This window comes from Carlito syrichta, unplaced genomic scaffold (genome assembly GCF_000164805.1).
Source record: "Carlito syrichta isolate Samal-C Ts95f unplaced genomic scaffold, Tarsius_syrichta-2.0.1 Scaffold311602, whole genome shotgun sequence".
Lineage (NCBI taxonomy): Eukaryota > Metazoa > Chordata > Mammalia > Primates > Tarsiidae > Carlito > Carlito syrichta.
This window is the reverse complement of record NW_007255698.1, coordinates 270,526-296,441: the sequence shown is the minus strand read 5'-3', so window position 1 is coordinate 296,441 and position 25,916 is coordinate 270,526. Positions and strand designations below refer to the sequence as shown.

The 25,916-nt window shown below is 45.0% G+C and overlaps 1 protein-coding gene across 1 annotated transcript; it reads left to right on the top strand.

Moving 5' to 3' along the window:
• The first annotated feature begins 7,137 nt into the window (after positions 1 to 7,137).
• TFPI2 (tissue factor pathway inhibitor 2) lies at positions 7,138 to 11,340 on the top strand. The gene is made up of 5 exons (XM_008068850.1): positions 7,138 to 7,219; positions 7,413 to 7,595; positions 8,884 to 9,066; positions 10,550 to 10,720; positions 11,076 to 11,340. Exons 1-5 carry the CDS (start codon positions 7,138 to 7,140, stop codon positions 11,150 to 11,152), a joined length of 696 nt encoding a protein of 231 aa, XP_008067041.1. The 3' UTR covers positions 11,153 to 11,340.
• The last annotated feature ends 14,576 nt before the right edge of the window (positions 11,341 to 25,916 follow it).

Below are 25,916 nucleotides of genomic sequence, written 5' to 3'. Positions count from 1 at the left end.
TTGAAACTACATAAGAAAATGATATAGTTAGAGAAGAGTTCACAGGGTTGAGCTCGAGACATCCCAGCCTTTAATTGTTAGCCAGTGGAGGACAGATTCACTGAGAAGGAGCAGTCAACTCTGCAGGGGAAAACCAGAAGTATGTGGTATCTTGAAGACTGAGAAAAATGTTGTAAGAACGATAAAGGATGTGAAATTGGCAAATACTAAAAAGCAGTTACACAAAGTGTGAGTGGAACATGTGGCCTTGGCTGACCTCAGGGGCAGTTGCCTGGGGTGTCTCATGTCTGGATCCTGATGCCCTGTCACCTCAGAAGAGGTCTGGTAGGATGTGGCAACAACCGTTGCCCTTGACGACAGCACTTCCGGCTCTTCCTCTTCCCACGATGGAAGATGGAAGTGTAATTGGAGTAGAATGTGGGAAAGACAGAGAGGAGGAGCTGGAGGCAGACAGTGGGGAGCACGTTTTGACAAATGTGGCTGGGAAAGGGAGCAGTGAAAAGGGGCACCAATAGGAGAGGGACACACTCAGATGTGGACTTCAGGGTGGGCTGGAAAACAGTCAGCAATAAAGATGTCCAGGTAGAAAAAGCAAGACCCGGGTGTGTGCGGAAGAGCAAGAGAGTGCAGAGCTGAGACTGGGAGAATGGGGGGAGGGAAGTCCTCCCAGAGGAAGAGAACAAAGGCCCTGCAGCAGCCCAGGGCCTGCCTTGGACTGGGCTAGACGTCACCACCACTGGGAGGAAGGAAGACCAAGGACAGTAAGACTCACAAGCAACACCCTGTCCCATGTGGTTCAGTGTGTGGTCTGGGCTGTGTGCTCAGTCCTCAACACAGGCTTCCTGGTCCACTCAGTCTTCCTCAGCTTATTGTCAGGAAGAGAAAACATAAAACAGTGCAAGTCCTAGCAGAGGTCCCCCTCCAACCACAGCTACCGCCTCGCCCCGCCCCAAGCAGCAGCTTGTCCCCCTGTGTGACTTAAGACACAAAAGTGCTTCCACGGAGCTGGGACAAGTGCAACTTTGGAGGGCATACGGCGCTTTAGTAATTACCGTTAGCAAACACGAGCTTCGAGGTGTCTTATACCAATACAATATATTTGAAACAAAAGGTATCTGTCTTCACATTTAAAAGGTCAAGGTCCATTACTTTCTGCTAAATATAACCCTGAAAATGAGGACTTTAGTGATTAACCCTCTCAATCCTCTAATCTGATTATCCATTTTGGCAGATGTTCTGCTTACAGCATTATGGCAACACGTCTAAATGGTAGCTGCCTGTTTGCGCTAGGAATGAATTATGAACTTTATGTTTGCATAAAAAAGAAAGTGGAGATAGAGCTGTCCAGGTACTGCACCCGGGGCCCGAACCAGGAGGTGTTGCATATGATGAGCTTGACTTTGGCCTGTGTTAATGCATCCGTGAGACCAGGAGTCAGGGTTTGACTGCCTGTGCTAATAGATAGCTTTGGGCAAGTCACATGTCCATCAAATGCTTCAGCTTTTGCCTTGCAGAGTGGGGAGTCTAAAGTATCTCACTTAAGTGGTTATTGTGGGGATATGAAAAGCTAATACACTCAGAGCACAGTGCACACTCTCCAGCAGTGTAACAGCCATGAGCACTGCCATTGCTATGGCATTTCCACATGGCATCCAGGAGCTGGGGGACATTTCTCTTCCTTTCCCTGTACCTGACATGCCAGAAGCTTGGTAGCCCAGGCTGGAATTGGGGGCAGGTGGTGAGGCTGCTCTGTGCTGGGAGGTCTTGGATAAAACAGTCTAAAAGCTGCCCCAACCTTCTTATGCCAGGCACAAAGATGCAGCAACCTGAGTGAGAGGAGAGATGGTCTGTGTCCTGAGAGGGCATGATGGCACTTGAAGGAATGTAAACCCAGGAGGCAGAGAAAAGGGCTTTCTGAGATCTGACCCCTCTCAGAAGGCATGCTTTGGCTGAGCCACAGCACCTAAATGACTAACCAGCCAGAAAACACACGCGCCTCTCTGTCCCATGGGCATGGGGGGAGCAGTGCCAGGTGGGTTTGCATGGATTGGACTTGGCTTTGACTGAGCTCTGCTTACACTGCACTGCTTTCCCCTCTATGATCCCACAGAGCCTGGTGCATGTTTGAGATATGGTATTAAAGACACGATATTGTGGCTGGGCTGTAGTTCATCTGTCAGCCCTGCATACTACGAGATCCCTAATGTGCTCCCTCAGTCTGTCACACTGAATCAGTTCATTGTTGACTAGGTGAGTGGAAAAATGACCACAGCGAGAAACACTGTCCACACCACCACTACGTCTCTCTTTCTAAGTAGAAGGAAAATAGGAATGCTGGGCAGGGATCCTTTCACAGGACTGTCTTTCCTCACGACCGCTCTCAGGTGTAGAGGGCGCATCCGAGCACACGCTGCCTCGGCCCACACAGCCAGGTCGGACGGAGCCTCTTGGTGGAGGAATTGCCCAAACTTGAGCAAAACCCTCATGCCAGTTACCTCTCAGGAGAGGTCAGCTGCCTTTCTTAGCAGGCATGTGTATTAGTTCGTGCCAGTTGGACCCATTTCAGGGTTTATGTTGGCAGGCCTTAAACCAACAGGCAGCAAGAACTCTCCGAGTTTATTAAGGCATTATTTGTGCAACTCCTTAAATGGCTATGTTCTGTAACATGCATTCCCAGATCACAGGCTCAATCAAATGCCATCACTCATGAGTCCGACATGCCACCTCTCCCTAAGGTGCCTGATGGTGAAGATAACCACCTGCCTCCCTGCCATCCTTTGACTCCCGGTCACCCTCCAAGCCTGTGGGGCTCTCAGAGGATAGAGGAAGTCCAGGCTTGGGAGGGGCTTACATGTTCCAGAGCAACTTCATGTCCATTCATGTGGGGCAAAGGTGAGGGTGAGAAGATCAGAAACCATGATCTGACACATGCAGAGCTGCCCCTGGGCTCCCTGTGGCTACATGCTTTTTAATTCTGGTATTTCGTGTTCTACTCTAGGTCTTGGTGCAGTTGAAAGATCTTAGGCCTCAGTGCAGTGGAAAGAAGACAGGGCTAAGAGTCCAGAGCTGTGGGTTTTGGTCTCAGCTCAGCCCACACCCATGGAAAGTAAACATGGCCAGACACCGTGTATTTCCAGGTGTCTACTCACACCGTAAAATGATTATCCTTGCAGTTCCATTCGTCATGCCAGTGATGGGACGTCTACACCTCATTTTTATGGGCTCTAGGCTTCTTGAGCCTCTGTCTGGAGCCACAATCAGTGCCACTCACTTGGTGCAGCACCGGCGAGGCCACCTGGGTGGCTGCTTCCTGGTCACCTCCAGTCTTGCACTGCCTGCTGATTTTAGACCCAGGGACTCTTTTCCTCAGTCCCATGGTGATCTTTGGGCAGAGACATGGGCTTCAGCGGATGGAAGTGCTGTGACATCCCTTTGGAGGCTGATTGTGGGAGTCACTTTGCTCCTTCCAGGATGCCCTAAGTATAAACTCAGCAAGGTCAAGGTAGTCCCTAGGAAGTTCTGATTCCTCTTAAGTTGGAAGATGTCTTTTTCAAGAATATAAAACACTCAAGTGTTCTGAATTTAAGAGGAGATTTTTTGTTTGTTTCTTTGTTTCCATTGTGACCTGGCTTTACAATCTGAAACTTCTGACAATCCCACTTGTTCAATACTCCTTCCCCCATCAGCGGTTGTGGAGGTTTTTTGTTTTTGCTTTTTAAAAATTTTCATTTTAGAGATGTGGGGTACAATTCAAGGTTAGGTATACAAATGGTCATTGTATAGGTAAAGTTTGGGCCTCACTTTGGTCCCCACTTAACCTGGCTTGAGATAAGGTACCCTTATTGATGAAGTGTGCCCCCCACCCCCACCCTGGCAGTGTCCCTATTACCAATCCCTTTCTTATAGTATTATGATAAATGTTCAGGGTCTGCTTTTGAGTGAGAGCATGTGGTACTCAGTTCTTTGTTTCTGTGATAGATCACTGAGTATGATGGACTCTAAGTCCATCCAAATTGTTGTGAAATTCATAATTTTGTCCTTCTTTATGACTGTAATATTCCATTGTGTATATGCCATGCTTTTTTATTATCAGTTGTGCAGGTTTTAATGATGCACCCATTTGGCAGAGAAAAAGAGGACACTGGCATTTCTGGAGCACCTCTCTGTGCACCATTTCAACCTGAGTCTACAGACTCCACCACAGAAGGGGGAGGTCGGCTTGTCCTCTTCACCCTCTCCATGCCTCACACAGCAGCCCTGAATGGGCTGTCTTCTGCTCTGGCTGAGAGCCCCCGAAGCTCATTCCCCTGGAAGAGACAACCACAAAATGACATCTGACTGGGGTGACACCTTCCTGAGTAGGAGGTAGCCTAGGGGCATGGCCACGGAGATAAGCTGAAGGAGTGAGGCTACAGGATCAGTTCTAAAGGCCCGTTCACGTTGCTGCCTCCTGGTGGGGGTAACACTCTCTCAGGGCTGCTCAGGATCTCCGTGGGAACTGGGGTACAGATGATCCGGTTGGATTTTGTGCCCATGTGTAGGGGGCTGAGACAATCTCTTGGATGGTACACAGGGACTTTCTGTTGAATCCTCATCATGCATCTGGAAAGAGTTATGGTGTCTATTAGGGAAGGAAATGGAAATAGAGAGTTTTAAGGAACTCACCCACAGTAGCAGTAGCAGGGAGTAAAGCCCAGCTCTCCCAAGACTCCCAGTTCAACCTCTTCCTTGCACCATGCATGTTCCAGAAGCATCTGCCTGATTCAAAAGACGCATCTTTCTATGTGAGCAAAAGATAATCCAAAGTGTCCAGTTGCAGAGAACAGAGAAAAATGACAGAAGTAATTGCAGAAGGACACCTGTGACAAAGAATCAGTCCTTGACTGTTGCTGGAGTACAGTTTAGAGATACATTTGACCATATTCAGGAGAATGGGAATAGGGAGGTTTGAAGCCAAGTCAACTTTTTCTCCTGGACATGATCCTGGCTAAATAACTGGTAAAATGTCCCTTCCCTAAAAATCTTTCAAAAGGACTGGGAGGATCGAATTCGACTCTTCTCTGACGAAACCGACTGGCTGCTCAAAGGTAGGTGGGCCAGCGCCCACACCAGTTCAGGTTCTAAAGAATAATGGGTGTGTTCCTGCAGCGGCATTGTGAAGCGGACCTCCAGGAGAGCTCACACTGTGGGAGTCAGTCACACACACACACACACACACACACACACACACACACACACACACATCCCCTTTTCCCTCTGGGAGTGCTGGTGGTTAAACATTCACCCTCAGGGCTGCAACTGTCACTCTTAATCACAGCATTTCCAGATCAAGTTAGGTTTCGTAGGAATGAGACTCTATAATATGACATCAGGATGGTTGAAACCGGCCCAAGGAGTACAATGTGCCAAATATCCCAGATTATTAACCTGCTGTGAGTAAGTGTCCTGCACTTTTCAGGACTTCCCAGAAACCTGAGAGAGAAACTCCTGTAAACTCCACAGTGTCCTCAAGAGAAGAATGACCATTTTCCTGGAGAATGTTGAACAGAACAAGAAGAAAAGGGGAGAGAGGGAAACAGTTCATTGGGAACCCATTAAAATGTTCATCTAAAAGATACTGAATATTTCACGTAACATTTCACTGTCAGTTTTTGTACAAAAAAAGGTCACAGGCTAAACTGCCAAAGGAGTGAACTTTAAAGCTGTAAGATGTTAAAGTATGTGCAGAGGGGGCAGACCCGGCCAAAGCCCTGACCCAGCAACTACTCTCTGATTCCCCTTTCATCTCCAAAAACACCACCACCACCCCTGTGGGGTGTAAGATCAGGCATCACTTCAAAAACCTTCAGGCAGTTTCTAGTATTTCTGGGTATTTCATTCGAGAATAATAGATGTTGCGAATCTACACAAGCAGCTTTATCCACAACAGTGCCAAACTGGAAACAGCACAGAGGCCCAGTGCAGGGTATACCAACAACACGGCTACCTCAGTCACTCGGGATGAAAGGAACAGACAGTATCACATCAGGGGCATCCATACCTGGGACTACCTCCCAGGGGTTAAAGGACACACGGCTGATATGCACGGTGAAGTGGATGGATCCCAAAACAATCGTTCCTGAGAAGTACCACACGGTGCACATACTCGGACTCCATCCACAAGGTGCAATTCCAGCACAGATAAACCAGCCCGTAGTAGACGGAAGCCAGAAGAGCCCCGCGGTGGCCGCAAGGGGACTGACGGGAGGGTCCAGGGAACCTCTGGGGTGAGAGGTTCTCCTTGCTGCCTGGAGAGGCAGAGGCACCGCCTCCAATCGCTGTGCTTGAGGCGTGTCGAGCGCCTTTTACTACTCAGTGGCTCAGCCTGTAATCCCGCGCCTTTGGGAGGCTGAGGTGAGTGGATGGCCTGAGCCCGCGGGTTCGAGACCCGCCTGGGCAGGCGAGACCACATCTCTACAATAAATCAAAAAATTAGCCGGGCGTGGTAGTGCACGCCTGTAGTTCCAGCTACTCGGAAGGTTGAGGCGGAAGGATCGCCGGAGCCCAGCAGGTCGAGGCTGCGGTGGGAGGGAGCGGCCACTGCCCTCCAGTCTGGGCGAGAGAGTGAGACTCCTACTCAAAAAAAAAAAAAAAAGAAAAGAAAAGAAAAGAAATCTCTGTGTGTCAATGCTGCTAGACAGCATGGCCTCCCATGCGGATCTGAAGGGTCCGCAGTCGAGATCCTCAGGCCTTCTCCGGCCGTGGACTCAGCTTCCCGGCAGCGCCGCGGTCCGCGGGTCGCTTTTCTCCCGCCACCGGTTTCCCGTCACCAGCCCCTCCGCATCCCGCGGGTGCAAGGGAAAGTTGGGAGGGAGCAGGGAGGCGGGCTCAACTCTTCACCTCGGTGGGGACTTCCTTCTGCGCTGGGCCGGGCGGGGGCGACGGGGGCGCAGCCGGCGTGAATCAGCCCGGCCGCCCCGCCCGTCGGGGGAGGCCACACACGCACCCTTAAAGCGCGCAGCCCCGCCGCAGCCGGGCCCAGACGGGACCTGCACCCCGCCAAAAGGGCGCATCCCCAGAGGAGAGGGCGCACGCCTAGAGAAGAACGCCTCCCGCAACCGTCGAGCCCCAGAACTCGCACCCTTCCGGCCCGGCGCCATGGACCCCGTCCAGGCACTGTGTCTGCTCCTGCCGCTGCTGATGGGGGCCGCGCCCAGCGGTGCCCCCCAAGCACCCGCAGGTACCGGCCGGCTGGAGCTCTCCCCGCCGGCGCCTTCTCGGCAGACCCTGGGCCCCGCGAACCCCCATGCCCTCCCGGCCGGGAGGCACTTTCCCGCGGCAGAGGCCGCTCCCTGGGAAGCGGCAGGACGAATTCTGGCACCGTTTTTTCTCCCAGGAGATCTGACCTCCCTGTGCTCTCTCTGCCTCCCCAGGAAACAACGCGGAGGTCTGCCTCCTGCCCCTGGACGAGGGCCCCTGTCGCGCCAGGATTCCCAGCTACTACTATGACAGGCACACACAGAGCTGCCGCCCATTCATGTTCGGAGGCTGCTACGGCAACGCCAACAACTTCGAGTCCCGGGCAGCCTGTGAAGAGGCCTGCTGGAGGATAGATAGTGAGTGTTCCCGCTGGAGGAGGGGGAGTGAGTGCTTGGGACTGGAGGATTTAGAGTGAGTGCTCTTACTGGAGGAAGGAGAGTGAGTGCTCCCACTGAGGAAGGGGAATGAATGCTTGAGGCTGGAGGAGGGAAGGTGAGTGCTTCCCACTGGAGGAGTGAGGTGAATGCTTGGGGCTGAAAGAAAGTGCTCCGTCTGGAGGAGGGAGGTGAGTGCTCCTGTTGGATGAGGGAGAGTTAGTGTTCAGGGCTAGAGGATGGAGAGTGAGTGCTACCTGCTGGAGGATGGAGAGTGCTCCCAACTGGAAGAGGGAGGTGAGTTCTCAGGGCTGGAAGACAGAAACTGCTCCTGCCTGGAGGAGGGAAGTGAGTGCTCCTGCTGGAGGAGTGAGAATGAGTATTCAGGGCTAGAGGGTGGAGAGTGCTCAGGGCTGGAGGATGTAGAGTGAGTGCTCCTGGCTGGAGGAGGGAGGTGAGTGCTCCCTGCTGCAGGAGAAAGAGTGATTGCCTGGAAAGTCCAGCTGTGTTTTCTGAAGCATTAAGATCCCTGGGTTTCAGGCCTCTGAGGTGATCAGGGGCTCATAACCATTGCTCTGTCCTCCCTCCTGAGAGTCAGTGCAGGTGGCTCAGGGAAACCCCTCCCTTTGCCTTGGGTTGTGACAGAGGCAGGGGTCATGCGGCAGGTGCCACACAAAAGCTTTCGTGTTTTTTCCTGCTTCTGCACTACGGTTTTGCCTTGTCCCTGTGGACGCCCTCTCCTCCTGTGGACCATCCGTTGGCCTGAAGTCCTTTCATGGGTCTTATGACAGGAGTGTGACTTAGCCACCTTTGTCCCCTGAGGCCCAAATGTGTCCTGGGCTAGTTTTGGGATATGGTGGCGAATCACAAGGCTGTGTTCCATTTCCCCTTATTTTTAAATTTTTCTTCTATGTGTTAAGGTCTGTGACAGAGCACAGGATTTTGCCATCCCGGGAACCGAGCCAGGGGATAGGGTATGTCATGGGAGTGGGCTTTGATTAGCTTCACATGTAGAAGCAGTCAGACACCTCAGAGATCCAGAGCCTCCACTGACCGTGAAGGACTGCTGGCTGAGACAGCTGTAAAGACTGTCAGGAAAGAAAGCCAAGTCCCTGCAGGAGGGGCAGCCTTTTGGGATTTATGATCCCAGCACTAGATCTGAGTACTTTCCCCTATGGTTTTTGAAAACAGTGAAAATTTAACAGACTTAACCGCTTGAGCATCCAAGAAGGCTGCCTGTGACATTGTTTTGTTACCTTCCTTTTCCTAGTTGTTCCCAAAATCTGCCGGCTGGAAGTCGCCAGCACCCAGTGCAGGGAGCCCCGGGAAGAATACTTCTTCAACTTGCGCTCAATGACCTGCGAGAGGCTCTCCAGTGGGTGTCGCCAGAACCGGAACAAGAACCGGTTTCCTGATGAAGCTACTTGTATGGGCTTCTGCGCACCAAAGAAAGGTAAATATGATTTCTCTGGCATTTCCATTTTCTTTCTGTATTAATCCAAGTGAACAACCTCAGTCTAATGTGAAATGACCATGGTCCTCACTTCATGATCTCACATTTCTTTTTCTTTTTTTTCTTTCTTTTTTTTTTGAGTTGGAGTCTCACTCCATCACCCAGGCTCCAGTGCAGTGGCATGCTACGGCCACTCCAGTGCTGACCTGCTGGACTCTGGCAATTATGTTGCCTCGGCCTTCTAAGTAGTCAGAACTACAGATGCGCACTACCACACCTGGCTAATTTTTGATTTATTGTAGAGACGAGGTCCTGCCAAGTTGCCCGGGCTGGTCTTGAATCCGCGGGCTCAGGCAATGTGGTCTCACATTTCTTACCAAGCCAGCGGCTGGAAAGGGACAAGACATGGTCAGATCCTTGCCTGCTGCCTCAGGCTGGAAAGGGACTGGAAAGGGACAAGCCATGGTCAGATCCTTGCCTCAGGGACTGGAAAGGGACAAGCCATGGTCAGATCCTTCCCTGCTGCCTCTTCTGCATGGTGTCTCTAAAACTCTGTCTCAACTGCTCAATTACACATAAAACACGACAGAATTCACTAATGAATGTGATGACCTCAGGTCTGTATGGAATCAGTTATTTATCTGAGATGGTAGAATCCGTGCAAAATTAAGTTGGAGAGACTTGAAAAGGTCTTTCCAGAGTGTGTGACTAGACCTCAGCAGCTCAGTAGTCGCCCACTGCAGCTCATGGAGCTCTGAACTGCTGTTCTCTCCTCTCCTTGTATCTCCTGGCCTACTTCCACCCCCACCTTGGAACGATAGGCTTTGTGGAGGGTGTTCAGTATTTGCAATGGGAGACAATACAGGCGTTTCTTCCAAGCACACCAGAGACACACGGATAAAAATAATTCCACAAACAAGGAAAATGTGCTTTGGCCGAGCTTGCAGGGAAGCTCTGTACCTATACAATACTGAAAATGCAAAATCTTGAATTAGCGGGGACATGACCGCTGTTGTGTCCTCTTAAGTTTGTGAGGATGTAACTATTTTGTTTCAGTGGTTGCTTGGAAATTAGATGCATGCATTCTTGATTAGTAATAGAAAAAGTGCTGATGAAAACGTTTAAAATACAACTACCAATGCAAAAAAAGTGTACCAAAGCATACATTATCCTTGAAACTTAGCCCATCTTTACCTGACCATACCTGGCTTGGGGGTTTAATTTCTTTTTACATTTAAAGAATACAAAGACACGGCTTCACAATAAATTCTATACCATTTATCAGAATTTAGCATCTCTAAAATATAGCATGGACGCATGCCTGCACTTTGAGGAAGACCTTTTGAAATGGTTGAATATGATATTTTGGACTCTGCATGAGGCATCCATGGGATTGGATTCTTTTCAGTTCCTTCAGTAATCACCACAGTTTTAAAAATTCTTGTGTTATAGCATTTGTCATTTTGTCTTCTATTTTATAAAGGTCCATCATTCTGCTACAGCCCAAAAGATGAGGGGCTGTGCTCTGCGAATGTGACTCGCTATTATTTCAACCCGAGATACGGAGACTGTGAAGCCTTCACCTACACTGGCTGTGGGGGGAATGACAACAACTTTGTCAGCAGTAAGGACTGTAGACACGCCTGTGTGAAAGGTAGACGGTTCTCTCTTATCCAGCTGTTAGACGAGCTGCATACGTGATTCATCAGCACAATTATATTTTTATGCACTCATTGTTACTTATTACAAGTAGCCGTATTGAGGCCACTTCTACATAAATAGACCCTCGGCGCCCCTTGGCTTTGTCAAAATGCCTTCCCCAGCAAGCCACAGTAGACAGTGGCTGTGTCCTCATATTCTAGAGGAAAGATGTTATTAACCGCGTGTGTCACCAGTTTAACTGACTTTACCATCATTAATAAGGTGACGGGGCCTGTTAGAAACGGTGATGTGTAGTGGGCCAGCAGACCAGAGGTGGATGATTTTAATTGTTACTTTTTTGATTTTAGTCTTGAAGAAGAAAACGAAGGTGCCAAAGCTTCTCTTTGCCAATAGAAGACGGAAAATGCAGAAGAAGCAATTTTAAACATGTTTTTGTTCGTCATCTCGTGGACACTTACTTGCCTTGTGGTTAGATCTGAAGAGTAATAGGGCAGCACACGGAAATGAGTCACTAGTGATTTATTCAGCAGCTTTTATCGATACAAGTCACTTTTTTCTGTGTTTTTTTTTAATACATAACTACCTGCTATTCAAATGTGAATCTACCCTTTTTCGTTTACTGTTCAACTGTTTGTAAGATTGAATTCTTGCCATGTGTAATATGTAAAAGCAAATATGACTCACCCAGTTCTTGGGGTTATTGTTCCTGACTTCAAAAGAAAATAGTAACCCAAACAGCACGAGACAGTATAATCATGTGCTTTTAATGTATTGAGCATTTAATAAAAAAGGACTCGCAACTAAGTTTCATTTTACATTTAAAATTTACATTATATTTTAGGCCCCAAAAGACAAAGTCGTCACCAGCACTTTAAACAATATTCCCAGTGCTGTTATGTAGATGCTAATACCAGTGTTCCCATTTTATTGAATTAGATTGCAGTGTGAGGAGTGAATAAGGGGGTTTATTTAGAAGATAATAACTTTTTTGACTGAACTAAAAAACTGGTCAATTTATTAAAATCAGAAATGTCCTTCTTTGGGAAAAAAAGATACCTTTATCTATTGCTTTATTAATCTATACCTGTCTATCTCCACTTACATGTATATGTTTGTGTAGACATACAGACAGATGGTTATTACAAGTTTTCCTGTTGTTATATTGTTTCATATGACATAATGGATTGGAGACCCCTAGGTTGCTAAAATTTTTGTAATGTTTAAGGTGTTTCTTTATATTAAGTCAGGAATCATGCCTACATTTAATAATTTCAATTCCATTAATAAATTGTTCTGGATTAAATATGAACATTCCAGTGAAATAATTTTTTTCCTGTAATGACATATTTTTCAACATTTTTACATTTTTGTGGCAAGATTAACATGCTTAAAAGGATGCCCCTTATTTAGCAAAGTTATAAATGCATCTGTTCTTTGTTTGAACAAGCCCGCATTTAAAAATGCATCCAAAGTTTTTTTTTTTTTTAACTCATTGATAAGGGATTGGTTGAAGATACTATGGATAAGGAATGAGCAAAATATCTCTGTCTGGATATCATCCGACCACCAGGACATATTTAAAAAAAACAGGACTTAGAACAATACACATAAACATACAAACATCACAGAAAGTATTACAGATATTAGAAATAGTCACCTAGAGTGAGAGGGAGGGAACAGAGGAGTAGACAGATATGGAGATACAATTTTTAAATTGTCATAGATTTGGAGGCGTGTGTGCAGGTTTGTTACATGGGCATGTTGCATGGTGGTGAGGCATGGGCTTCTAATGTGGCCGTCACCCAGACAGTGAACGTCATCCCTAGCAGGTAGTTTTCAACCTTTTCCCTCCTCCCATCTGGAGCCTCAGTGTCTCTCACTTCCATCTTCATGTCCAGGTATTCCCATTGTTTGGTTCCCACTTGTAAGTGAAAATATGCAGTGTGGGATTTTTGGTTTCTGAGTTAACTCACTTAGGAGGTTTTGGCCTCCAGCTCTAACCCTATTGCGGCAAAAGACATGATTCATGCTTTTTTTTTTTACAGCTGTGCAGTATTCCATGGTGTGTCTATACTGCATTTTGCTCATCCAGTTATCTGTTGATAGCACTTAAGTTGGGTCCATGACTCTGTTATTCTGAATAGTGCTGCAATGAACATATGAGTGCTGGTGTCTTTTTTATATACTGACTTCCTTTGGGTAGATACCCAGTAGTGGGATTGCTGGGTCAAATGGTAGTTGTATTTTCAGTTCTTTGAGAAATCTCCATATTGTTTTCCATAGAAGTTGTACCAATTATCACCAACAGTGCATACTCATTCAGGTATGGTGATAAAATTTATGTGAATACCTTGTTAATTAGTTTTGATCTTGGGCCCTGTAAATATTTTACATAATTGAAAATCAGAATTAAATAGAAAACAAAAGCCTTCCTTTAAACATTGAAAACAAATATTTTAACCCAACTAAATATCAAGTAGTGGCATAACTACACAAAGGATGTATACTTATTTTCAGTGAATTTCAAAATTAGTATATTGACTTTATATCATTTGGGAAATGTAATCTATGGTAAGAAAAATTATAATGTTGGTGGTGTTATTTTGAATCTATTATATATAGAATACTATGTTATAGCAAAATATATGTATTTATGTTTCTTTAGAAATCAAGATATTCACTGTTAAGGGAAAATGGGAAACAAGTATAACATTAAAGAAATTAAGCAAAACCTTTGTTAAATTGGATTTTAAAATATTTGTATAAACTCATAACTAATTTTCTCTATCAAAAAATTATATATTTCCCACTTTCCATTGAAAAGTCCTTGAAACCATGGCGCCTTGGGGGCAGTAAGTACACCAGCTGCCCAGACTGTGGTCTCAGCCCTGTGTCTCACTAAAGAGACGTAGCTGAATCCAGGTCTGGGGCAGGAAATATGTAGAACAAACCTGGATCATCTTAATCCAGAATCAAGGAACCTCTCAAAGCTGAATGGACCATATTACAAAAACAGGAGGGTGATATTAAGGAGCAACCACGAACCTAAAATAAGGCCATATGAACATCAAAGCAAATAGTGAATAAATACATACATATAAGTATATGCAAATCTGTGTGTTCATGAACACACACACACATACACACACACACACCTCCTTGGTGACTTGTGGAGGTTTCTAGGTTATGATCTCATTACTTTGAAAACTGATAAGTTAATGAGAAGAATGAAGCACTTCATCCTTTTTTTGATTATTCTTTAAAAATTGTTCCATAGGGAAAACAGTATATGAAAGTTACTCATACATAGAATTCCACCTAATGAATGTGGTGTGTGACAGACACACCCTGATGGAAGTGAAAATCCAGGTGGTGATGATCAGTGGAGGCTCGATCATTGCATAAGAGGACTTGAGGGAACGACCTCGCAGGAAATGAGCCGAAAGTCCCTGAACTCAACAGGTCACCATCACCTCTGTGAAAGTTTGGCTGTGGACAGGGTTTGCTTCTTGATATGAGGCTATGTTGTCCTTGAAGAAATAGGAAAAAAGCAAACCTGAAGTTAGTCAAGGTCTTACTCTCGTGCGGCCAGATGATGGGGAGGTATTGAGGATCTGGGAGCAAGTTCTAAGACACCAAGGGAAGGAAACTGCCAAGTTTGTAGTGTTGGACAGTGCCAGGACCAGGCATCTTTGAAAAAGGGCAGGGAGAGTGCTTTAAAAAAGACATACTTGTATATATAGTGTACATACAGACATTACACATATAGATACACACACACACACACACACACACACACACACACACACACACACACACACACACAGAGAACATGAGGCTTAACGACAAAAAGCAGCCTGCCACTAGAAGGTTTTAGGTTGAGTGAGGCCTGTATTTACAGTTTGGTGGTTTTTGAGAATGATAATAGTGGAAGGATCCTGAGTGTGCTCTGGATTGTGAGTGATGCGGAGCCTTTGGGAACTCGGGGGGTTGTGGAACCCCCAAAGGGAGCCAGGTATGGTGTTTGCTGCCACTTCCCTCCTGGAACCAAAGCCTACATGGGACCATGGGTCCATCTCAACCGACAGAACTGGCAGGAAGTGTGTCCTCTGATACAGCCATTCTGATACTCAAACCTCTGCCATTTTAGTTTAATTAGGAAATAAATGAAGCAGCCACGGGACACTCTGCAGTTGGAGGGGAGTTCCTTCTTATCACAGTGAAGGCAAGTCATAGCCGCAGCTTTCCCGGGCAGCCCAACTAGAAGTGCTGCAATACAAAAAGGCAAAATAGGAGTGGGACGGCTTTTAACAGGATAGTTGTGTATTCAAAAAAAAAAAATTATCCTGGACTGCCCCTCGTGTCCCCTCATGCACACACTATCACAACATTCAACCACAGCAACTGTGGCCACAGGTCTCAAGTTGTTTGCTGTCCCCACCCACCGTCCTGTGGAGTTCCAACCACAGCCTCGGTTAGTCGGGGGGTCACTGCCAGAGGAAAGCCTCTGAGTCACTGCCAGAGGAAAGCCTCTGGTGTGGTTGTCCCATGTTGCAACGGCTGCAGAAACTTCAGCTGTGGCACATCCTGAAACAAATCTCAAATGTGCCAGGGAGCAGACCCAAAACTCAGCATCAGAAGGAGGCCTGCTGAGCTCTCAGGGCCCACTGTCAGCAGGTGGATACCACGAGAGGGGCAGGAATCTGCCACGTAGCTTCATGTTTCTAGTAAAACACAGGCCCTGTGACAGAAACAAGGAGAAGCAGGAATTTCTTTATTGCCATTTCCAGGTCTGAGAAGAATGATGTTGGCAATTTAATGGGTGTTGCATTGAATCTATAGATTGCCTTGGGTAGGATGGACATCTTAACAATGTTGATTCTCAAGTCATTCTATGAAAAAGATACCTGCACACGCATGTTTATTGCAGCACTATTCACAATAGCAAACATATGGAACCAATCGTGCTGCCTGTTGAAACTGGACTGGATTAAAAAAAAATGTGGTACATATACATGATAGAATATTACACAGCCATAAAGAAGGACTTTGCAGCAACATGGATGGATTTAGAGTCTATCATACTCAGTGATCTATCACAGAAACAAAGAACTGAGTACCACATGTTCTCACTCATAAGTAGACCCTGAACATTTTCCACAATACTATAAGAAAGGGATTGGCAGTAGCCAGAAACTGCCTGGGGAAGGAGTGGGGGCACATAACATCAATAAGGGTACCTGATCTCAAACCAGGTGAGGTGAGGGCCAAAGGGAGGCCCAAACTTTACCTATATGAAGACCACTTATATACGTAATCCTGAATTGTACCCCACGTTTTTAAAATAAGAAAAACAAAAGGAAATAAAAAACAAACAAACCAAAAAACAAAAAGTTTAAAAAAAAGGAAAAGTAGGAAAGTACAGAGCTATAGCTTTAAAATAGCTTTTGTGTATGTATTGTTATGAAATTAGAGACGAAAACAGGCAAGCATGAAGATCAGAATCATCCAGATTATTTCTTCTCCCTTTGCCCACACTGATCACGTAGTACAGCTGTTTAAGTGTTCTCTAATCCTCCTTATCTTATACCGGAAAAATTAAACTCCTCCCCAGTTTTCCTTCCTACATCTGCTCCGTATCTAGTCATCCACACTGATACCAGCGTAATCCTTCAGGAAAGGCTACTTTTCTGCTTAGAACTCTTTGGTGGCTACCTCTGGAATCTTCCTGTTCCAGCCGAGCCCCTGGTGTGGCACGGAGGACCCAGTCAGGACATTCCTCTCCAGAGGCCTCTCCTATTACCTGAACCTATAATCAGTGGCACTAAATTATCTGCAGTTATCAACACATGCCATGCGCTTTCACTTTTCTGTAATGCAATCCTTGAGCCTGGTGCCTGAGAGCAATGTGAGGACCAGGTGAGCAGCAAGCCCAGGGCCCTGTGCCTGGGGCCTTGCCAGTGTGGTTTAGTTGGCACTCAAAGATGCACGTGTAAACAACAACTCCAGGTGATTTGCATTTACATTTGACATCACACTTTGAGGAATGCTGTTTTCAAGTCTTACTATAAGGTGGGTTTTTTTTTTCCTTTGAAAAAATATAGCATTTTCCCTGCAAATATTTGGCAAGTTGAATCTTCTTGCTGGTAAAGTATTCCATGTCCTGTCTCAAGCAGGTTTAACCATCTATCCTAAGGGCTTGGCTTAAATCAGGTGCCTCTTCCCAGCTATACTAATACAGTATTTAATTATGTTCCTAGAAGTTTTATTGTTCGGGTATCCAAGTTATTCATGCAAAATCAATAGGATATTTTTAAATTTTAAAGTATATTATTCTAACTGTATATATATATATATATATATAGAAAATAAAATATACAAGGATAGGAATAAAAACAATTCAGAATTTCACCAAGTGATTAATAATCACATTTCTGTTCTCTTGAGGCAGAAATGGCTGAGTGAGAGGTATGCGCACTTTAATGTTCTCAGTATATAATACAAATTGCATTAAGTTATATCTACTTATCCCAGCTAAGGATGTATAAAAATGCCCAACACCTTGGGTGTTAAACAGAAAAACAAATCCCTTATTTGTTATAATAAATATTTTACCATTGTTTTAATCATTGTTTCCAGGATTATTACTAAGGTGGAACTTTTTTATTTATTTTATTTTATTTTATTTTTTGAGTTGGAGTCTCACTCTGTCGCCCAGACTGGAGTGCAGTGGCCACTCCCGGCCACCGCAGCCTCGACCTACTGGGCTCCGGCGATCCTTCTGCCTCAGCCTTCCAAGTAGCCAGAATTACAGGCATGCGCTACCACGCCCGGCTGATTTTTTTGATTTATTGTAGAGATGAGATCTCGCTGCCCAGGTGGGTCTCGAACCCGCGGGCTCATGCAATCCACTTACCTCAGCCTCCCAAAGGCGCAGGATTACAGGCTGAGCCACTGAGCCCGGCTGGAACTTCTTTGTTAAATGAATTTAAGGTGTACAATACAGTGTTTGATATGCAAATCCTCAGTGAAATGAGCCCAACAAGTGAGCAATTTTCATATCCATCACCTTCCATGGTTCCTGGTTGCTTTCTTTTGTAAGAGCACCTAAAATCCACTCTTAGCAAATGTTCACCATATGGTGTTATTAACTAACGTCCTCCTGCTGCACAGATCTCAGGACATAACCCAAGTCTGCACCTCTGATCATATCTTTTCATTTTTCTCCCCGTCCCCGTGCCTGGTCTACTGTTTCTATGTATTCAATTTGTTTTTCATTCAACACATAAGTGAGATCATGCCATATTTTCCTTTCTGTGTCTGGCTTATTTCACTAAGTGTAATGTCTACTAGGTTCACCTATGTTGTCACAAATATACCTCCTTTTCAAAGCTGAATAATATTTCACCATAGGCCCGGGCTCGGTGGCTCAGCCTGTAATCCCGTACCTTGGGAGGCTGAGGTAAGTGGATTGCCTGAGCCCGTGGGTTCGAGACCCGCCTGGACAACTTGGCAAGACCTTATCTCTACAATAAATCAAAATTCAGCCGGGTGTGGTAGCGCACACCTGTAGTTCCAGCTACTTGGAAGGCTGAGGCAGAAGGATGGCTGGAGCCCAGCAGGTCGAGGCTGTGGTGGCCGGGAGTGGCCACTGCACTCCAGTCTGGACGACAGAGTGAGACTCCAACTCAAAAAAAAAAAAATTTCACCATACATACATCACAGCTTCTTCATTCATTCATCCTTCAACTGGTCAATGGGTTGTGTTCATAACTCGGCTGTTGTGAATAACGCTGCCATGAGCATGGCAGTGCAGACGTCACAAGGCACTGATTCCATTTCCTTTGTACATACTCAGAGGAGAGATTGCTGGATCATATGAGAGATTAGTGCATCATATGAGAGATGATTGCTGGTAATTCTGTTTTCAATTTTTTGAGGAACACCCATATTATTTTCTATAGTGGCCATACCAATCTACAATCTCACAGATAGAATACGAGGGTTCTTATTGCTTCACAACCTCCAGCACTCATCCCTTGACTTGCTGACGGCAGCCACCTTAGCAAGTGTGAGATAACATCTCACAGTGGCCTTGATTTGCATACCCCTCATCATGAGCAATGCTTGTTGGCCCATTTTATGTTATCTTTGGAAAAATGTCTATTTGGGTCTTTTGCCTACTTTTTATTTGGGTCTTATTTGTTTTTTGTTTTGTTTAGTTTTATGCTATTGAGTCATGTAAGTTCCTTATATAATTTGAATATTAACCCCATCAGGTAGATGGTTCACAAACATTTTCTTTCAATCTGTTGGCTGCCTTTTCATTTTGTTGATTGCTTCCTTTACTGTACAGAAGCTCCTTAGTTTGCTGTAGTCCCATTTGCTTATTTTTTTCTTTTGTTGCCTGAACTTTTTGTTTGATATCTAAGAAGTTATTGCCAAGACCAATGTCAAAGAGATTTCTTCTATGTTTTCTTCCGGAGTTTTATGGTTTCAGGCTTTACGTTCAGGTCTTTAATCCATTGTGAGTTGACTGTTGTGTGTGGTGGAAGATAAGGGTCCAGCTCCATTCTTCTGCATGTGGGTGTCCGACTTCCCCAACTCCAGTAATTGAAGAAACTCCAATAACTCGTATCCTTTCCCCATTGTGGCTTCCTGTCAGAAGTTACTTGACCATAAATTCTTGGGTTTATTTCTGAGCTCTCTCTTCTGCTCCATGGTTTTGCGTGTCTGCTTTTATGTACATGAAAAGAATCAAGTATGCTTCAGCCCAACCATCCCTAACTCTTACCTTTTGTTTGTACTGGTAATTCCCCAGGATCCCAGGCTTCATTTGTTATAACCTGTGGAAACAAAGGGCTGACAGACTCTTTCCTGCAATGGAGTTATATTCAGTGTTCTAAGGACAGTCTCTGTAGTTCCATGCTTCTTATGGCTTTCTAGGGCTGGCAACCCTGGTACACACCTGCTCTCTTCTGGGTAAGCTCACTTTCCTATCTTAAGTGCAAAGAAAGGAGGAAAGCACAAATGGCCTCTCTGGTAGGACAGTAGGATCACAGCAAACCTTCCCCGAGTGCATTTTATTTTATACTTAAGGCAAGCTGTTCTCAGAATCTGGACACTCAGAAACTGTGAGAGAAGAAGTGATTCTCATTTTGGAATGCTAAGTTTTCAGATAAATTGTTATGGAGCAATAAGTAATCAGCCCAGGAATGAAAAAAAATGTCTTGGCTTGTCTCAAAAATGAACACCCACAGAGTATATGGATGGTTGACAAGTTTTGTGGAGGTTGAGCCAGAAAACAGTTTTTCTAACTAGGATACAGAGAGTGAGTCAGAGATAAAGGCTCTTCCTTTCTTTTTGTTTTTTTTTTTGTTTTTTGTTTTTGAGTTGAAGTCTCACTCTGTCGCCCAGACTGGAGTGCAGTGGCCGCTCCCGGCCACCGCAGCCTCGACCTGCTGGGCTCCAGCAATCCTTCCGCCTCAGCCTTCCAAGTAGCCGGAATTATAGGCATGCGCTACCACGCCCGGCTGATTTTTTGATTTTATTGTAGAGATGAGGTCTCGCCAAGTTGCCCACGCGGGTCTCGAACCCACGGGCTCAGGCAATCCACTCACCTCAGCCTCCCAAAGGCGCGGGATTACAGGCTGAGCCACCGAGCCTGGCGGCTCTTCCTTTCAAGAAAGAGTTTTCTCTTTTCCAATATGGCTGCAAAAGTGGGCAGAAGTTTGTTTTTCAATCTAGTCCCTTTACTCTTGCAATTCTCTCAGCTCCTGACAACAGATTTTCTTTTTTTCTTTTTTTTCAATAATCAATATTTTTTTATTATGATGTTGTGGGATACAGTTAAGGGTTAGGTATACAAATGCATTTCATTCAGGCACCCTATTGATTAGAGGTGCTTCCCCATCCCCAGACAGATATTTGCTCGTTAATCCCATCTCCCCCCGCCCCATAGTTTCCCACTACTGTCAGTCATTTTCTCATAGTATTAGATTGGATGTTCAAGGAGCATTATATGAGTGAAAACATGTGATACTCGGACCTTTGTTTTTGTGAGAGGTCACTCAGTATTATAGACTAGTTCCATCCAGGTTGCTGCAAAATTCATGACTTTGTTCTTTTTTATAGCTGCGTAGTATTCCATCGTGTATATGTACCACATTTTTCTAATCCAATCCTCTTTTGATGGGCAGCATGGTTGCTTCCAGGTTCTTGCTATTGTGAACAATGCTGCGATAAACATACATGGGCAGGTGTCTTTTTTGTAGAGTGATTTGTGTTCTTCTGGATATATTCCCAGTAGGGGGATTGCGGGGTCGTATGGGAGGTCAATATTTAGAATCGCTACACTGCTTTCCACAGAGGTTGCACTAGTTTACACTCCCACCAACAGTGTAGAAGTGTTCCCTTTTCACCACACCCTCTCCAGCAGCTGTTATTTTTTGAGTTGTTGATAATTGCCATTCTGACCTGAGTTAGGTGGTATCTCAGTGTGGTTTTGGTTTGCATCTCCCTGATGATTAGTGAAGTTGAACATTTCTTCATATGTCTGTTGGCTGCTCAGATGTCTTCCTTTGTGAAGTGTCTGTTCATGTCTTTTGCCCATTTTATAATGGGGTTGTTTGTTTTTTTCTTTTCAGCATGTTTGAGTTCCTTGTAGATCAAAGGTGTTAAGCCTTTGTCTGACGTGGTGTTGGCAGATACTTTTTCCCAGTCTGTAGGCTGTCTCCCTGCTCTCTTGATGGTTTCTTTGGCTTTGCAGAAGCTTGTCAGTTTAATAAGGTCCCACTTGTCTATCCTCTCTCTTATGACCTGTGGGTTTTGGGTTTTGTTCAGGAATTGGATGCCAGTTCCGATTTTCATGAGGGTATGTCCTTCATTTTCTAAGGTTCTTATGGTTTGAGGTTTTACATTTAGGTCTCTGATCCATTTGGGACAACGAATTTTCTAGCAATTTAGTTTTCAGTGTCATTATGAGTTTATTTTTCTATATCTTCATAGATATTTTTATGACCATTGGGAAACTCTATGGTAAGATTTGATGATCCACCTCAATTTTGGTTCAGAATTCCTATAATGAGATTAATTCCATGTGATTTAAATTATTTTAAACATATCAATGCTTCTTTTATGGATCAGGATATTGCATCTTGGTGAGTGTTCCCCGACGGTTTCCCTTTTCAGCTCCATGTTTGCTTCATGCATTTTGAGAGTCTTTTATTTGGTATGCACACATTAGCATCACTGCATGCTTCCTTTTGCCATTACCTAAGTCTTTCTTCCTAGCAATGTTCTTTAATCTGAAACCTAATTTATCAAATATTAGTACAACCATTCCTCTGTTAAAAAAAGTTTGAATGATATGTCTCTTCCAGTCTCTTACTTTTGACCACCTATGTCATTTAATTCGAAGTAAGTTTTCTATAAACAGTATATAGTTGCATCATGATTTAGTTTTATTTTTTTCTACATTGGCAATATCTGTCTTTTCTTGGTGAATTTAGATCATTTACATTGAGGGTAATTGCTGTTATTTAAGGTACTTTTGAGGCATCTCATTATATTGCTTATAGTGGTTGCTTTGGCCTACTTTTCCCACTTTTAAATGCCCAGTGACCTTTATCATTCAAGGGTCTGCTAGTGAGTTTTTATGCTGCTAGGTTGTATGGTGGGCTCATGCTAGATTTTGCAAGATGATTGCAGTGTGTTTTCTAGGAGGTGGTAACAATTTTCACTCCCAACAACAGTGTAAGAGTCTCACTGTCCTATACTATGTCCATGCTGATATCATGTAAATCACCTCATTGTACAGTTATACAGAGCACCAATTTGTATTTTGTTTTCAAAAATGTAAGTTCCTCAGAGGTTTTGCTTAAATTCACCACTTTGTGATGAAGGACATACAGCATAGATTAGATATCGACTAAGGTTAGGCCAGTGGTGCCCAGAGTTTTTTCTCCACAGTCTTGCCATCTTTGCTGAGGGTTTTAGTCATTTCAGAAGTATTCAGTGAAAGCTTTATTATTATTTGTGTTTTTCCCTGTAGATTTAAATGCTTTCTAAATTTCTGGTAATAAACAATTCTTCTTTGAATTAATGAATGAATAAATGAATGACTTTCCAGAAAGCAACTACATTCCAAGGCTTCATCACCCCTGCTCATGTCATTTCAGGTCAGGTTCTTTGGTTTGTAAGTAAGATTTGAAAATCCCATGTTAAGGGGGTAAATATCTGCTTATGTAAATAGCATAATATTCCTTTTGGGGGGGAATAAAAAGAAGTTAATTTGTGTCAGAGTGTGTTGCTTCTTGCTTATTCACTACAGATACTGTAGTTATTTATTTTGAGCAAGAAGCAACTTGTTTGGGTCTTCCGTCTGCCACATTTCCATTCTTATCTGGAGATTAGTCACTACCTGGACCACAGAGGCTAGTACAGACAGCTCTTGTTCACTAGGAAACCTATAAATCAAATACTGCAAACATTCTTTCTTCCTGGGAGAAGTCAGGGGCAGGAAATGCCAAGTTCATGACCTTCACTCACAGAGAGTGAGAGAGATCAGTATAAATTCGATGAGGCTTCAAGTCTGTTACTTGTAGAATTAACATTTAACGTTTAACGGGGAAAGAGAGTTAAGAAATACAAGTTAGCATGTCATAATGGTTACTTTTTGCCTATCTTATTAAAGCTTTTCCTAGACTATGAATAGTGAATGATTACAAATAGATGCTTTGATTTTCTATAGAAATTGCAAAACTGCATTTGTTAGGGGAAAAAAAATCAACTGTCTTCTTTCAGGATAATTTCACATCTCTTTTCATATTAAAAAGGAAAAAAGTAACCTTTTCTTCTCCACAGTACCCAGTAGTACGATTAAAGAGAGAGCCATCTGAGCCTATGCTTGCTAAGCACACCTCAGGTTCTGTGGACCAGCGAGTTGGGGTGGTTGCCAGGGTGGCTGCATCAGGAAGCATCAGTATCTCACACTAGTTTGCTCCCTTGCAAGACTGGGTCCAGAGAGTTGAGAGACGGTCCAGGTGCTGAGAGGAGGCAGTTCTTCTCAGTCAAAGCATCCCTGCTGCCTGAGGAGGCAGGGCTGGAGGGGTTGAGGAACCCCCCTCCCACGGTAACAGAGAGAGGTTGGATGGGAGTTCTGTTTCAGGAGTCCTGGGCCAAGATCCTCCGCATTCCAGGCTGGCTGACTGGAGCAAGTTCCCAGGAAGAGTGGATGTCATGTCACCCTGCCAAAGGCAACACTCTGGCAGTAAGTGCAGCCTGGACTTCTCTGGGGTGTGACTCAGACCAGGGAGAGCAGAGCCTGTGGGTGTGGACAAATGTGGATCAGTTGCATACTCTACTTCTTGGTGAAGAGTTTAGTTGAGTTTTGGTGTAAGGGGAGCAGGGGGCCTCCCATGCTCTGTCCTCTATGTGGGTGGGGGGCCACCATGAAACAGACAGCATCAAAGTCATCCCAAGCCACGGGGCTGGGAATCACCCCATCCCCTCCTGCCTCTGCCCATGGCCATGACAAATGGTGTAGCATGGCCCAGGTAGTGGGAATATGTCCGAGATGCTAGGACAGCGCCCAGGGGAGCCAGAGTTTTAGGGGACCATGCAGACTAGCACATGGTAGTGCCTGGCAAACTAACACCAAGTGGAACCTGCGCTGGGGTCGGCATGAGAGAAGGCTGTCCACTCCAAGAGACCCCAGTCAGCCTCAAGCTACAGCAGGACACACTTTCCTCATGTCAGACTCACTGTGGGTGCTGTTGACCCTGGGCCAGCGCCTTCCCTGGGGGATGCACAGCAAACATTAAACATGATATTTCACTGGATTTTAAGAAATTCTCATGATTTCATTCCCTGGCTCTAGGAAACATGTGCCTGGGATCATAGTGCAGTCAGGATTTTCTTATCTTTCCTCATCTTGTTTTTTATTTTGGAAAAGGAATTCGATTGACCTTTGTTTGGAACAGACGCTGAACTGCCAAATGTTCTAAATAGAGATGGATGGAACTTAAACCACCTCTCCTGTCAGTGTGAACTTTGAGTCTGTCAAGTTATTGATTGATGTTTATTAGCATGAATTGTCAACAGCACATAATGCTGCTTCCCCAAACCTTCCCACCAATAATCACCCTTTGCCCATTATTTGTTCTTCTCATGAACTAGTGGTTCAAAATATTGTTTGATACAACAAACCACATTAGGCAGGCCTTTTACATTGTAGAAAATACCCTGAGGGCACACACTTATTTCTGCTGGGTATGTCAAACAATGCAGGAGCCTCATAGCAGCATGGGGAGGAAAGAGCTGGAACACAGTGAAGTCCTTGGTAATAACTCCCTCCTCATTGGAGGTGTGCTTAGGTTTGAGTAAAAAGGACTCACTCACAGGCCCATCACCTCTGCTGACACCTAGACAAGAATGTTGACTGCATGACATATTCCCAAGTCAAAATGTAGGGTGACATCCTATTGGATGTATTTAGTTTTTGATTTTTAAGGAGGAGGTAGAGCAAAAGAGAACCTCACAGAATGATAAATATTTAAATGTATCTACGTATTCTCAACACCCTTGCTTTCCCAAATGTTGTCTTTGTGGTCATGTCAGATCCTTCCGCTTTTGTGGGTCGGCCCTGATGCAAAAGCATTCTCCCCATTGAGGTGATGACTGTCACTCTCCAAATGGAGCCATTCCAGGTACTCTCATTCACAAAGTCTGCACGTGCGCTCTGTCACATGTCAGTGGAGTGGTGAGGTTCACATCAGCTCCTCCATGCAGTTACCACCGTGTCCCGGTGGGTCCCCAGACACTGTCCGGATGGCTCCTGTCTCAGAGTTGCTTACTTGTGAAAGCCCTAGGCCACCCCACCCCTTCTCACTCCCAACAAAACTATTCTTTCTGTCATCACCACTACACAATGCTCACTGTATGCAGCACAGGGTAACACATACGATGCATATATTTAGTTTTATGTCGCAGTGCAGAATGCAAGGGGATTTCTGACGGTGGAAATCTCATCTTTCTCTTCAGTTTACCCTAAAACCGGGCCATGAAGTTAGTGACACGGTTCTCTGCGCTCTCTGCAGTGTGCAGGGTAAGGCACGGCTGACCCTGTGCCCTGTGTGATGGTTGAGTTCCAAGCTAATCTTACTGCCAGCGCAGCATGACACTTGCTG

Coding starts and splice junctions, on each gene's coding strand:
- TFPI2 (XM_008068850.1), top strand. CDS start 7,138: ATGGACCCCGTCCAGGCACTGTGTCTGCTCCTGCCGCTGCTGATGGGG. Junction 7,596..8,883: donor GGCCTGCTGGAGGATAGATA/GTGAGTGTTCCC, acceptor TCCTTTTCCTAG/TTGTTCCCAAAATCTGCCGG. Junction 10,721..11,075: donor TAGACACGCCTGTGTGAAAG/GTAGACGGTTCT, acceptor TTTTGATTTTAG/TCTTGAAGAAGAAAACGAAG.